At 27.1% G+C, this 14,904-nt stretch overlaps 2 protein-coding genes across 3 annotated transcripts; one reads left to right on the top strand and one right to left on the bottom strand.

Annotated features, from left to right (window-relative positions):
- Window positions 1-2,134: 2,134 nt before the first annotated feature.
- Window positions 2,135-9,183, bottom strand: LOC100743047 (putative leucine-rich repeat-containing protein DDB_G0290503). Of its 2 annotated transcripts, XM_033324530.1 has the most exons (15): window positions 8,467-9,183; window positions 8,237-8,390; window positions 7,020-7,648; window positions 6,765-6,941; window positions 6,319-6,680; window positions 5,977-6,243; window positions 5,559-5,906; window positions 5,216-5,459; window positions 4,879-5,090; window positions 4,656-4,794; window positions 4,332-4,588; window positions 4,104-4,266; window positions 3,851-4,023; window positions 3,707-3,758; window positions 2,135-2,822 (listed from the first exon to the last, which is right to left on the bottom strand). In XM_033324530.1, exons 1-14 carry the CDS (start codon window positions 8,968-8,970, stop codon window positions 3,740-3,742), a joined length of 3,648 nt encoding a protein of 1,215 aa, XP_033180421.1. In that variant the 5' UTR covers window positions 8,971-9,183; the 3' UTR covers window positions 2,135-2,822; window positions 3,707-3,739. The 2 variants fall into 2 exon arrangements, with proteins under 2 accessions (XP_033180421.1, XP_012248986.1); XM_012393563.3 differs by lacking the exon at window positions 3,707-3,758.
- Window positions 9,184-9,694: 511 nt separating this feature from the next.
- On the top strand, window positions 9,695-13,348 carry LOC100743167 (RNA polymerase-associated protein Rtf1). The gene is made up of 7 exons (XM_003494660.4): window positions 9,695-9,915; window positions 10,334-10,592; window positions 10,681-11,085; window positions 11,155-11,395; window positions 11,475-12,201; window positions 12,287-12,554; window positions 12,655-13,348. Exons 1-7 carry the CDS (start codon window positions 9,835-9,837, stop codon window positions 12,759-12,761), a joined length of 2,088 nt encoding a protein of 695 aa, XP_003494708.1. The 5' UTR covers window positions 9,695-9,834; the 3' UTR covers window positions 12,762-13,348.
- The last annotated feature ends 1,556 nt before the right edge of the window (window positions 13,349-14,904 follow it).

Here is a 14,904-nt window from a genome sequence, read left to right on the forward strand (position 1 = left end):
CCGTACGTGCTAAATAGCCAATATTGTAATATCGACGTTTTTAAATTTCCAAATTAGATACAAACGACGATATATATTTATAACTAATCATTCCATTAAGTGAAATGTAGATTTATATCAATTATTAACAATAATCTTTATAAAAAAATAAATGACTAAAATGCCTTTTCATGAATAGATTAATACGTTATTCTTCTGGTATTTATTTTTATATACTTATCAAACATGTCAAGATATAATACATTTTAAGTTACTAATTATTATTGTTGTTACATCATGGGCAACGCGCACATTACAAAAAACAAATAATACATATTTTAAAAATTATACAAAATAATCAACAATCAGATCAAACTCATATTCATTGTTGATTAATAACTATAGAAAAATATATCATATTTGCTATATTATACGAATATATATGTATACATGTGTTGTGTCGACAAAATACTCTGGAACTAGTCATTATAAATTTGAACATGAAATTAGCAAAATGCAGATTTAATGAAATGTACCTATACATTATATATATGACATACTAGATATACAAATTGTATTGCCATTAGAAAAGAGAGAACTTTACCACAGATCTTTTTTATTTGCCAAAAATTTAATAACAAGAGAAATTATTATTCAATTATGAAGTAACAAAATATTATTCTTGTTCCTTGAATTATAAAATCAAATAACAGAAGACTGATCATTAATTTTGTATAAGAAATAATGTAATATTTTCGTGGAATAACAATGATCTTCACTATGGAAGCCCACTTTTATTTAAAGGAAGAACATGCATGAAAGAAGATATTTGTCTTAAAACAAGATGTCATGATACTATGCACATGCATCACTATACATATCTATAATAACATGTTATTAAAAATTTGTATGTAAACATATAATTTCGTAACGTAAAAGTTATTTTGCACCATTTTTGGAAGAGTTGATCGTGCACGAATATTTAACGCCATTACATACGTAGATACGTATATGAAAGATGTACTGCTGAATTCAATTATATTTACTCCATATTTGTTTGCGCTATGAATTATTTAACATTTTATGATTGAGTAGATAGGTGAGATTTTGAAACTGAATGAGACAAATCTCATACAATTAGCACCTTGTTAGATTATTAGATAAAATATACAACAATCATAATCATAATAATGTGCAGAGATACAATTATTATTAATGAAATCATTTAAATATTAATTTTCGATAAAAATAAATATTACATTTTGTTGAACAATGATTTGCTTGCTCTAAATCAATCATAAGTTTTAATATGTTTTACTGCATAATTTTTATGAAAATATACAATATGCAATTTTCAGGAAATTGGAACAATTTGACATTTTTCCAAATGCCGGAATACATATATTTTAAATGAAAAAAATTACATTTGTTTAAAAAAATTATGCAGTAAAAATATAATACAACTAATAATAACTAAAAAAATTATGCAAAAGCTAATTTTCTTTTAATATTGTAAAAATCTGACATAGCTAGTAAATTTATAATAAAGCTGCATAATCAAATAATATAAACTTTTGAACAAGTACATATTAAAAATTTCTTAGACAGTGTTATCAATATACATTAATGAGCTTAATGCCATTTCTAGATTATACAGATCAATATCAGTGCATTGATCGCATTAATTTTATTAAGCGAATATGCATGATATATTTGTTTCAGCAATAAGTTCAAACAATTTCCTAATATATATACAATTAATACAAGAGCATACAATTAAATTAGTCAATAACAAAACATAATACTTTAATAGATGTATACTATTATCTTAAAGCATATTCTGATCACATTAATTGTTAAATTATCGAATGTAAAAATTATAATAATTCATTGCACCTTTTCAGAGCAAATAGTATTGTTTTCTTTTCATGTATATCAATATTTTTACTGAAACACAGAGAGAGCTTATATATATTAATTAATAATATATGGAAGTCTTTTCCTATTTTTCAAGCAGTACGTATAATTTTATGTTTATTAGAAACTAATAATTTAGCAGTATTTGTAACGATGATTCCAATAACACATAAGAGGATATTTAATTATAATAAACTAGAGAGCACGCAATATTACTAAAAATTTGTTTAGAAATTCAACAGGATACTTAATACAATAAAACATAGTTAACATATTGAATACTAAAATGCAAAGATATCAATCTTTATACCATTATGTGATTGGTCCAATTATATACATGATCTTTTTCTATTTAGTATTTATCATTTTTAGGCCCTAAGATTGGAACTACAATATTTTCCATACCACAAATTCCAGAGGATTTCAGCATATTAATTTTTTATCCATAGAGTATTTGCCTTTTAAACACAAAATCAAAATTTATATTACGACAAAAAAACTAAAGCATGAGAATGTTGGCATATAAATATTATGCAGGTATGCATCAATTTTGTTGAACATTAATACTTCAACTTAGAATAGTACTGATAGCCATATAGATCTATAGATTCTTAATGTTAAAAGTTGCAAAAAATAGAATCTTTTAATATAGAAAAGATTTTTTTAACATTCTCCTTCAGATAATATAATTTCAAATGTATAGAACTATTCATAGAGCAATTCTGTAAGAACCGATCCTCTCTTCTTAGTCTTTATATACATTAATATAGTTGGAGGTTTTATAATTACGTTCATTTATATATTATTAATAACTTGACCTCTAATAGAGTGTAGCTTCATCTGCAGATATAGCCAATTCTTCATCACTCCAATCACTAACTCCAAATCCTGAAGATCCATGAAAACTGCGTGATCTTGCAACATTGCTAAAAACAAAGCAAATGATGTTTTTCCTATCTCTAATATATGAAGAAAGAACCAGTAAATTATATTATTGTATACAGCAATGTTTTAACATGCTAGTGCTTTATAACCTATATAATGTGAAACACTGTAGAAACTGTAATTTTCCACAGAAATTTCTATAAAAGTTCATAGATGTAATTAATTTCATTAATTTAATTCTTTCATAGTTATTTTTCTTTTAATTTTTTCATTCGGAAATTTTTGAACAAATACTTGAAGTGTTGAACAAATATTAAGAGAAATATTGGATATGAAGAAATTGTGCATAGATAAAAATTTTTCAATACATTTGGTTCTTTCTTGAATCATGCAATTAAAACAAATTAATAAATAACACACTAATCTAGCTGTATTGCATTAATAAGCCACAACAAACTATTCTGAAATTTCTGATTTGCACACTCATAAAAATGATACATATGTATGTATATTGGTTTACTTTCTAGCAATCTTGTATACAAATAACATTATTTTAGTAAAAGTAACCACTTTTTGCAGCTTCCACTAAAAAAAAACAATTATGAAATGATCTTACAAAGTAAACAATGAATAATATGGATTTTTCTAATGTATACAAGATTAAAACTTTATATAATGTATATAATAAAAATAATATATGTATATCTCGTGTAAGTTTTATATTAAATTATAACATATCCATAGTATTCACATATTAATGGTGTATTGTAGATGAACTGATGTAAACAATAAACAATACAAAAAAGCAGCATTATTGCAATAGGATTTTCTTAAGAGGTTATGAAAAGAACATTGAATGTCACATTTTTTTAGTATATCCCTTAAAAAAATCTACATTGCAAAATCAAACAAGTCATTTCCGTACCACTTGCTTGTATCGATGGTCTCTATCATTAGATTATCGATCGCTATCGGTCCTACCAACATAGTGAAATAATTACTTCTTACATTAACTGAATAAAATGTTTTCATATGAATTTTAATTTAAAAATGATAAACAATTGCTTACCTTGGAGAAAGATTGGGATTTGTATTTTTCTTAACCAAACCTGCTTTCCTTCTCCCTTCCATTGCCGCTTTCATAGGATCATAACTTTTACGACGTTTCCAATTTTGCATTTCAACTTCTCTTGCATTTGGCATGGCAGGCTTCTTTGTTTCTTTTGGTTTTATCTTAGATCCCTGTGATAAAAGGAATACTCAAGACTATGTGAAGATTACATACTACACATACGTACATGTTTTGTGTAAAAGATACATACAGTATTCGTAGTTCTATTTGATCTCATACTAAAACGCCCAGAATCAGTCCTACTTATGTTTGAAACAGATTCAGATTTTCGAGTATCTGATGTAACTGGTTTATTTTTATTTATATTTCCTGGTAACTTTGTTGGTTGCAGGTCTAATCTTGCTCTGCGTAAACTGTAAAGAATTTTTTAAGATATGTGTAATAATAATATCCATGAATTATATTTATAGATTTTTACCTAAATGCTCGATTATATTTAGTGTTTGAAATAGCACTTTGTGCATTTGGATGACGATCGTCGCTGCTCTCTGTGTCACTAGGTTGGTGTAATGTTTTTGATATACTTTTATGTAAACTATGACTAGTATCTTCATCGCTATCATTATCTGAGTCTACTAAAGGTGAATGGCAGACTGTGATACGAGCAGACATAGCTGACATTACATTTTGTGTTGTTTGTAAATAATATGATGTTTCTACATCACTATCACTTTCCTGTGTATAAAAAATTTAGTTATTATTTATAAAATTTCGTAAAAAAAATATGTTTATATATATTTACCAATTGTGGACTGCATGGTGGAGGTACTTGATTGTCATTCTGAGCAATGCTTAATTCGTTGTCAGACCATTCATTAGCTAATGAAAGAGCACCACCTGTCCCATGAAAACTTGCTGATCGTAATACAGAATTGTCATGACTAAAAATATATTAGACAAATCAGAATAGAACAGAATTACATTCTGTAAATATTTGTGATATTATATCTTCAATATATACGTACTTTCCCGAACTATCTTCTGTACTGTGATGTTTCTTTGAATTGTCTATTAATTTTTTTCTACCTTCAGCAGCTGCTTTCATTGGATCATAGCTTTTTCTTCTTTTCCAATTTTGGAATTCTACTTCCTTTGATGTCAATGTTGAATTACTTCTACCAGATTTCTTCTGATCTTTACTTGTTTTTTGTATAGGTCGTTGTGTAGTAGAGGCATGCTATAAAATATTTTAAGTTACTACTAATTATATAATTACATCCAACTTCAATAATTTTTAAAAATTTAGAAGAACTAAGATATAGTATATGAAAAGTAAAACATTGACAAATCTGAAACACTTACCTGAGATGATTTTGGTGCTCTCATACTAAGTCTTGTACTATCAGTTCTTGATATCGATGCAGCTCTTGGTTTTATAGGTTCTGATTTCTTTACAGATTCTTTATTGTGTACATTCACGATACTTGTACGACTTCGATGATAATTTTGCTGTTTATTTATAGGTGTTGGTTTTACTTCACTTTGTGCTCGTCTACGTCTTTCTTCGGGAGTTGTATTTGGAGTTGTATCAGATTCACAACTTAATCTATGCATTGTGCAGCATAATAATAAATACATTATGTCAAAAATTTATTTATTATTTAAATTTATTACTTATATTATATTGCATATATTTTTTAAATACCTTGCTCTTCTTATACTAAAAGCTCGATTTAATTTAATTCCAGAAGAAACTGAGCCTAATGAAGATTTTACTTGCTGTTCGCCAGTTTCACTGCTACTGTCAGAAGCAGCAAGATATCTTCCTGCTAAAGATGCTCTATCAATATCACTACTATTAAAGCTACTGCGACGGGATGACTGGCTTTGTGATTTTATATTTCTAATATTTGCATTGCTACATGATCTTTGGATATTTAAATTACGTTTAAGATTTGGACTATTTTGGAGAACACTATCTGTTGTTGTATTAAAGCCAACATTTCCTTCATGATAATTTGCAGTACTATTTGATTTTCTTAACATATATGGACTAAAAATATAAAAACAATATAATTAATACATATTAATATATAAATATATAAATGAATTTTTATGCATACCTATTTTCGACACATGTAAAATATCCAATATTTTTGGCTTGTGGAGAAGATTTTGTCAAATGCTTGGTTCTTTCCAATACTGGAGAGTTTACAATTTGAGTGACAGTTTTACGAGTTACAATTGGACTGTTTGTTAATTTTGGTGTAGATGGTCTTAGGCGATTTAAAATTGTATTATTTGAGTATTTAATTTCATCATCTTGATAATATTTCGTAGTACTTCTTTTGGACGTATTACTGTCTGTTATATTAGATGTATAATCCCTCCTACATTACAAAGGTCAAATTACAAGAATTATTTAAATTACATTTTTTACATATAAATGATTTCTTTATTTTTACCTGTCCAAGGAACTACTTCGTCTTCCTATATGAAGGGAAGTAAACTCTTTGGACGGACTACTTAATTCAGCATTTGTATCTTCAGTCTTTGATTTACTTGAACTTATATATTTGCGGATACTTCTTCTACTTTCGTTGGTATTAATTCTTCTAAAAAGAGATTCAGATAAACTTCCTCTTCTGGCCAAAACCCCATGTACTGGTGTTCTTTGTGAACTTTGTGGAGGTGTATTATAACTGTTACTGGTATCATCGTCTGACTCTCCACCAGAATCAATAAGTATATGTTGATTTGAAATTAAACCAATTCTTTCTTTTATTCGTAAATATGATTCTGCATCTAAACTACTGTCACTTTGTTCCTAAAAATATTTATCATTATGTATGCTTGTATGTACATCATATGTACAGTCTAAATATTAATACAGTTAATGAATATTTTATACATTGCGGCTACGAGCAAGTCGTTGCGATCTGCTATGAATAGGAGATGGTATTTTGGAAGGACTTAGTGGAGGAGTACGACCGGTTGGCCCACCAATTGCTGGCGGTAGCGAATTATGTTCTGCTACCTGAGTGGCCCATTCAGATATCCATGTATTATTATCTCTTGAAATACTCATCTTTAAAATAAAAAATATTTTATATACTATCATAGAACAATTATCATAATTATAATAAACAATGTACAATTGACATACTTTAAAACTATGAATACATGCTTCATTGCTGTCTTCTTCAGTTAAAACACCAACACTAAATATCTTATCAATATCCATTCTTGCTTTTTCCTCATCTGTATAATCTTTATGAATTGTATATGTTCCTGCTTCACTAACTGCTTCATCTGATCCTCCATCAACGTTACTAACATTGAAAACATCTATATCTGTTTCAGCTAGATCATCTGGGTTTACTTCCATTGTATAGCTGACACTAGATAAATTGGATCCCTTAACGCTTATGGTTTTATTTCTAACATAATTTATGTTAGACACTTTTTCAGATACATTATCAGATGAATGTTCATATTCATCATCTTGATCAATATTCTTTGTATATAATTTTTCAGCATCATCATCATAATTGTTTACTTGAATTCTACTTAAATCATTTATAGTAGCAGACTTTTGTGGTACCCAATATGATGTTGCATTTGTTTTCTCTGTATAACCAAGTTCCAGTGAGAGATTCTTATAAGGAAGTTTAGGTTGTTTTGACTGTTCAAAAGATTTACTCATTGTATCTTGTTTATTTTGAAAATTAGATACTTTTACATTAGATTCAGACTTTTTTAAAGCATGTGATGGTTTTAAAAATGATTTTGAACCTAAAAATAAGGTGATATAATTACAAAAAAATATAAAACTCAGTAATAAATTACAACTGTGAAACAGTAAAAATATAAAAAACAATATTAATATTATAGACAACTAAAATCTTTTAATCTAGTATAATATAACGTTTTAATATCATATGTGATATTATAATCATTAATGTTGCCAGCCTATATACTGTGAACATATCGAAAGTACTTGAGAAGAATATTAAAAAGCATAGTAAAGATGACTTCATCATGACTCATACATTACAAATATAGTCTTCCATTATATTCAGTTTGCTATTCAAAAGGAATTGTTTTCCAATCATGATAAAAATTTAAACACTTTAGACATTATATAATAAATACATGTTTATATTATACAAAATAATTAAATTATTCTAATAGTTAATGATACTCCCCTATATATTATTATTAAAGCATAAAATATATATTTGTAAAGAAAATTAATTACTCATTTTCTCAATTATTGCCATATATTATATTAAAAAACATTTTTCAAAGATAAAATTTATAAAACTTGCTACAAATTTAATTTTCCAATATTTAAATATCACTTTAACGTAATGAAATTACCTAATTGTTTCAGTTTCTCTGATAATTGATCTGTTTTTCGCTTTGTGTCATCCTCACTACTGAAATAGCCTTCAGAATGTGTACTAGAAACTTTTTGTTTTTGCATTAAGTTTGAAGAAACTAAAGTGCCAGGCTTTTTTGTATTTATTTCTACCTAAAAATTAAATTTACTTTATGCATATTTTAAGATACTTTAATTTTTTTTATGTTTTTATACAGGATATACTTACCTTAGATGTAGACAAATTTCTTTTATGTCTAGCATTATATCTTTCAAATAAATTTTGATATTTAGTTGTATCAATTTCCTTATTGCCAAAATCAATTGTGAAAGCTAATGGAGCTTGAGATACATAACCATCAGTAGAGTTTTCTGATGTTACTTCTACTTGTTCAGTCTTACAATCATCTTTTAGAACCTTCTCATCTTGTAATAATTCTTTTTCTTTATCTTCATCGCTTTTTTCTTCTTCCTCTTCATTTGTGGACACTAGGTTATCTCCTAAATTTTTCGCGTAAATTTGAGAATTTTCAAATTGTGCGTATATAATAGTATCATCACGTTTTTCGCTATCAATCGTTATATTTTTAAGGGAAGACAATGAATCTTCGACATCTTTAATATTTTCGTTGTCTTTTTGAATATCGTCATTAAATTCCATTGAATTGTTTGCCGAAAGTTGAGTGTCAACCTCTTTGGATGTGTTCTTTTCTACTTCCATATTCACAGCCATTGAACATTCCAGTTTTAAACATCCGTAATTAGAATGGTCACGTTCTCTACGACACTACTATCTATTACAATTAATTTATAAATGCCACTCCTATAATTACATCTCACTGCTTGACTGTAACGTCATATAAAATCCAATATAGTATAAAATTTTTCTGACACATCGACACAGGTGCATCTATTATACGCCATTGACGGCAAAAAGTGTCAACATTCATAATTACCAATGTACGAAAGGAAATGTTACCAAAATGAAACTATTATGTGACTTCTCGTAGTGGAAGTTTTAGCGCGGTACATATGAATTGTAAGCAGTGCAAAATAATTAATTAATCTATTAATTAAGTAAAATTTACATTTATTCATAACATTTTTTTTAAATTATTCAAAACTGATTAATTTATTAAAATTTAATTATTTGAACGTTTTTATTTATTTTAAATGTTTAAAGTATACGCGGGCATGAACAATGTGTTTTAGTACTCCAAGGATAACAACCCCGTTCAAATTTCCAATTGACTATACAAGAAAACTATGCCATCTCTGAAATCATTACAGAGATTTATATCATCCTTAATTATATAAAAGAAATATCACGATAGTGATACTTTATTTTTCTGTATAAATAAATAATGTATATTAATTCCATACAATATGGCATAATATTATTGGTTCGATATAAAACCAGGTTGATGAAATGACGTGCTGCGTGCTATACACTATACGCTACTATATCAGTGTTAATGTATAACGACTTTGGTTCTACGCGGTCTTCCTAGTTTATTGTATCTTGCATGACGTTAGATTTATCCTTGTTAGGAGGGCGTGCAATTTTCACGATCTCCATTTGCATATTTTCGTGATAATGCCAAAAAGGAAGAATCAGGCTCTTATAGATTCTGATAGTAGTGGCAGTGCATCAGAAAGTGGCTCGGACTTGGATAATGTAAATGATATAACCTTACATAAAAATCTCATATTGTATATCTTCTGTTTTACACATATAATTAACTTCTAACATATCGAAAATTGATCAAATCAAGTTTAATAGTAATATATACTGTCTTAAAATACCTTCTGTACCTTTGAGACATATTATAAAAAGAATAAACAAGCAAAATTTACTTTATATAACCTGTTAGCTACTCAAATAGTTCATTTTTAATTTCTAAAAATTTACACTATTTTAAGCTTAAATAAGAAAGAATGTATATACATTCTAGTTTTTATAGTAATCATAAATATTTTGTATGTCATATATTTAACAAATTATTCTTTTTATGAAAAACAATTGAATTCTAATTTTGAACTTTTATATATATATATACATATATATATATGTGTGTGTGTGTGATTTGAATCAGGACTTATTATCTCTCGCCAAAAAAAAGAAAGGCAAAGCCCAAGATGATTCTCAATCTAATGAAGAAACTAGCACTACTAGAAAAGATAATAAACATGATTCAGACACATCAGATTCAGATGATGATTGGGGTGCAAAAACTGGTAAAAATAAAAAGAAGAAAGTGCCAACTAAAAGAAGTAAACGTAAAATGACAAAGTCTAGTAGTGAAGAAAGTGCCAGTGAAATAGAGCCCGAAAAGATCTCTGAACCAGAAGAAGGTAATTAGCTGAAATCAGCACCAATATAAATATTTTGTAAAATTATTGTATAATTCTATAGCATTATAGAATAACTTTATATTTTCAGGTGAGGTTTCAGATTCGGATGCCAGTGTTTCTGACTCTAGCCAAGAAGAATTTAACGATGGTTATGATGATAAATTAATGGGAGATGCTGAGGATCAAGCAAGACTTGCCCAAATGACAGAAAAAGAACGTGAACAAGAAATTTTTAAACGTATTGAACAACGCGAAATTATGAAAACAAGATTTGAGATTGAAAAAAAATTGAGAATGGCTAAAAAACAAGAATTAAAAAAACAAAAGGAATCAAGGAAGAAAGAAAAGAGTGCAGAGGAAAAGAAAGTTGACAGAGCCCCAGATCCTAAAGAACGAAGCAAAGATCGTAAAAAGACAATAGAAGAAAAACAAGATAAAAAGTTCCATGCAATGTCTCTTCTAAAAGCAAGACGAGAAGAGAAAAAAGAAAGAGGTAAAATATTAAATAAAAAATTATTGTTTATTAAACTTAGATATATTTTATCTCTTTTTTCTTATTTAGAGGAGAAAGAAAAACAAAGGATAGAACAGCAGCAACAGCAATCAAAGGATATTGAAGAAGAAGAATTAGAAGACGACCATAAAGGAGGAGCAAACAAAACAAAACTTAAAGCATCTGATATTTATTCTGATGATAGTGGTTCATCAGATAGTGGTGAAGAAGAAGAAACTACTAAACCATCGTCTCATCGCAGATCATCTTCAAGTGATAGTAGGGATACTGATTCTGATACTGATAAAAAGTTGGTGACACTAAATATTTTTTTCAAAAGCATTAGTTGAAGGTTAATGATATTAATAATCAAATGTATCACTTTACAGATCTATTACCAGTAATAAAGCCAAACCGAAGAAACCAATATATGTCAGTACCAAGGAAGATCTCAACAAAATTAGATTGTCTCGTCATAAAATGGAAAGATTTGTACATCTACCTTTCTTTGATAGAGTGGTACAAGGTTGTTTTGTTAGAATTGGCATTGGAAACAATAATGGAAAACCAGTATATAGGGTAGCTGAAATTAGTGGTGTATGTGAAACAGGAAAAATTTATCAACTTGGTGGAACTAGAACAAATAAAGGATTGAAACTAAGACATGGAGCTCAAGAACGGGTATTTAGATTAGAGTTTGTGTCAAACCAAGAGTTTACTGAATCTGAATTTTTCAAATGGAAAGAAACTTGTGCTTTGCAAGGAATATCAATGCCAACTTTTGAAGAAGTTGAACAAAAATTAAAGGACATTAAAGAAGCTTTAGTATACGAATTCAAAGAAGAAGATATAGAAAAAATAGTCCGGGAAAAGGAAAGATTTAAACAAACTCCATATAACTATGCAATGAAGAAAGCGCAACTTATGCGTGAAAGAGATGCAGCTAATTGTAGAGGGGATGACGAAACTGCCAGTCGGCTTAACCAAGAATTGAGTGAACTTGAAGAACGTGCTTCCGAACTTGATAAAATGCGCACTGCAACAATATCTAGCATATCTTACATTAATGATCGTAACCGAAAAAAGAATGTTGAAGAAGCTGAAAAAGCAATCATGGTAAATTAATAACACAAATTGTAGAATATAAAATTATTAAAGTATAATAATTTTATTAATCTAGTACGTATTTTTTATATAATAGGAAGAAATTAAAGCCAATAAAGGTAAAAAAGTTGATGATCCATTCACTAGGAGAAGTACTAAACCAAGAATGGTTTTTAAACCAGAAGATGAAGAAATATCGTCTACCGCTCTAGTAAATGATAAAGCAAGTCCTCAACAAACTGAAGTAGTAGCAGTATCTAACGAAAAAGAAAATAGTCAAGAAACAAAGAAGAAACAAAGTACTGAAGATTTATTTAATGCTCACGACTTTGATATCACAATAGATTTAGAGGTACCAATTCCAAGTAAGTCCTACAAAAAATTCGTTTTATGTCTTTTTGTCAGTAAAAATTTAAGGTAGTTTAGTGTAAAATATAAGTACGTGTTATTTCTGCTTTTTTTTAGATAATCCCGTTAGTGTATTGCCGAAACCTATTAGTAATATCAAAGATACTGGACCTCGACGATCTTTAAATTTGGAAGATTATAAGAAAAAACGAGGACTAATCTAACGTTTTATTAGCTTTAGAAGTAAAAAAAATGAGTCCTTGATGATCTGATTAATTCTGAAAACAAGGATGAAGTTTTGTAACAGTTGACTGAGAAACTAGCTTATGTATAGTTCTCGTATAACATTATTTTTTTGTTATAAATAATGATTCCTCTTTTATAGAAAGAGTATAGATGGTTTCTACCATATTATTCTATTTAGAAAGACATAATTATTGTATTCTTTACTAAAGAATGCATTTCATTATTCGTTAAAACATTTTTTTTTTTTAACATTATTAATAAGTACTTAACAAAAGAGTATTACAATTTGAATCATTTAAGGACCTCATAACTGCATTTGTTTTCCTCTCTCAATAATACATCATTTTTTACCTTTTAACTAAAGTAATTTGACTCGTTCTCTTTTAGAGAGGAAATAAACTCAATATTGAGCATTAATAATTAATACTTTTCTAATACAAATATTGAATAGATAATTTTAATAACAAAAATCGCTATGGGTCATAAATATATCAATCATGATTTGCGTATATTAATATGTGACATTTTCCTATGTTCTGTATGTTAAAATAAACATTAATAAGCGGCCACCTGGCGATAAGAAAAATACAAAAATTTATACGAATTTGAATTGGTTTCTAATTATGTTTATGATGATCAATTGCTATATATGAGAACATTATAAAGACTATCATACGTATAGATATTTTTTTATTCTCTGCAGTGTTCTAATACTGAAACTGTAAACTACTGCCAATATAATTTGGCTACACAAGCTTCAAAATATGGTTTACTACAAAAATTTGTAAATATTCTCTAAACGATTCAAATAATTTAAATTGCTAAATTCTTATATATATACATATATACATACATACATATATATATATATATATATATATTTCTGTACGAAATAAGGATAAAAGAATATTTTTAGATGTATACTTTTCTTATGTCTAGTTAATCTGATTATTGTTAACTTTAATCTATTAAATTTGATAGATACATAACAAATGTATTATCGTATAATATGATTTTTATTGATACTAGAATGATTAGGTATCTTGCTGCATCTTCTGTCCATAATATTGCTCGTTAGACATAACGATAAAAGTTGATATCTTGAATAAATAAAAATTTGATATTTTGTGTTAAAGAATATCCATTTTTTTGTAATTATGCACTATTAATTAAGGAAATAGATTAATTGAAAGAAAACTAATTTTAAGGGACAAATTTTTATATTTCATGTATTTATTTCAAAATAAATGTTACTATACAAAATTTTATTTATCCAAGATGTCAAAAATTATTTAATATAATTTATCAAATTCAAAAATAATTATATAATCTGATAAACTATAACATATATGAATATCAAGTATTAATTAGAATCATTACTCTACTATCCAACCAGAGCATGTTTGCTTTTATCCAAAAATCTGCCAAAATTGTACATATATGTACCTAAACAGTACTATTAAAAAATTTTAGAAAAATTTTCATTTTTATTTATGTAAGGAAAATCATACACTTTACATTTTTGGAAACAATCACAACTTACTTAAATTATGTGTCAAGTAGAACAAATTTTAAAAACTTATGTTTGCTTACCCAAAGTATATTAAAAATTAAACTGAGATACTATGTTCATAAAAAAATACTCAGTTTTTATATTAGACACAATAAGTTATAAATTAAATTTTTATATACAATTAATGACTAGACTAAATTAAGATATATTTCAATTATCCCTATATGAAATGTTTAATTCAATATAGACTGCTTCAGTATTCCTTTATTTATAATTTGTTATGTTTATATATCATAATCTTGTTTATTATTTTAATTATATTATGTATTATAAATTATAATAATCTAAGATTTTTTAATTATATCAAAAACAATCCTTAAATGTATTTCATATGCTTTTAAACTGTACGATTGGCAACAATATTGTAATAACATACATGTATATGTATAAATGTACGTACATTTCTTCACCAGATACTTCATATAATATTTAATTGTATTTTTGGTGTATCAAGACATATATACTATCTAAGAAAAGTATATTTATGTCAATATCATAATTTATTAATTTCTGTGCTTCAAATAATCAAATAATGTCATTCCTTAAAC

Source organism: Bombus impatiens, unplaced genomic scaffold, assembly GCF_000188095.3.
Source record: "Bombus impatiens unplaced genomic scaffold, BIMP_2.2 scf_3474, whole genome shotgun sequence".
NCBI lineage: Eukaryota > Metazoa > Arthropoda > Insecta > Hymenoptera > Apidae > Bombus > Bombus impatiens.

What these genes read in the sequence shown, in the direction of transcription:
- LOC100743047 (XM_012393563.3), bottom strand. Translation starts at nt 8,970, where the DNA reads ATGGCTGTGAATATGGAAGTAGAAAAGAACACATCCAAAGAGGTTGAC. An exon ending in CGAAGTAGTTCCTTGGACAG is followed by an intron (nt 6,244 to 6,318) that starts GTAAAAATAAAG and finishes TTTGTAATGTAG; the next exon opens with GAGGGATTATACATCTAATA. An exon ending in CAAATAGAACTACGAATACT is followed by an intron (nt 4,024 to 4,103) that starts GTATGTATCTTT and finishes CTTTTATCACAG; the next exon opens with GGATCTAAGATAAAACCAAA.
- LOC100743167 (XM_003494660.4), top strand. Translation starts at nt 9,835, where the DNA reads ATGCCAAAAAGGAAGAATCAGGCTCTTATAGATTCTGATAGTAGTGGC. An exon ending in GATCTCTGAACCAGAAGAAG is followed by an intron (nt 10,593 to 10,680) that starts GTAATTAGCTGA and finishes TTATATTTTCAG; the next exon opens with GTGAGGTTTCAGATTCGGAT. An exon ending in TTTAGAGGTACCAATTCCAA is followed by an intron (nt 12,555 to 12,654) that starts GTAAGTCCTACA and finishes GCTTTTTTTTAG; the next exon opens with ATAATCCCGTTAGTGTATTG.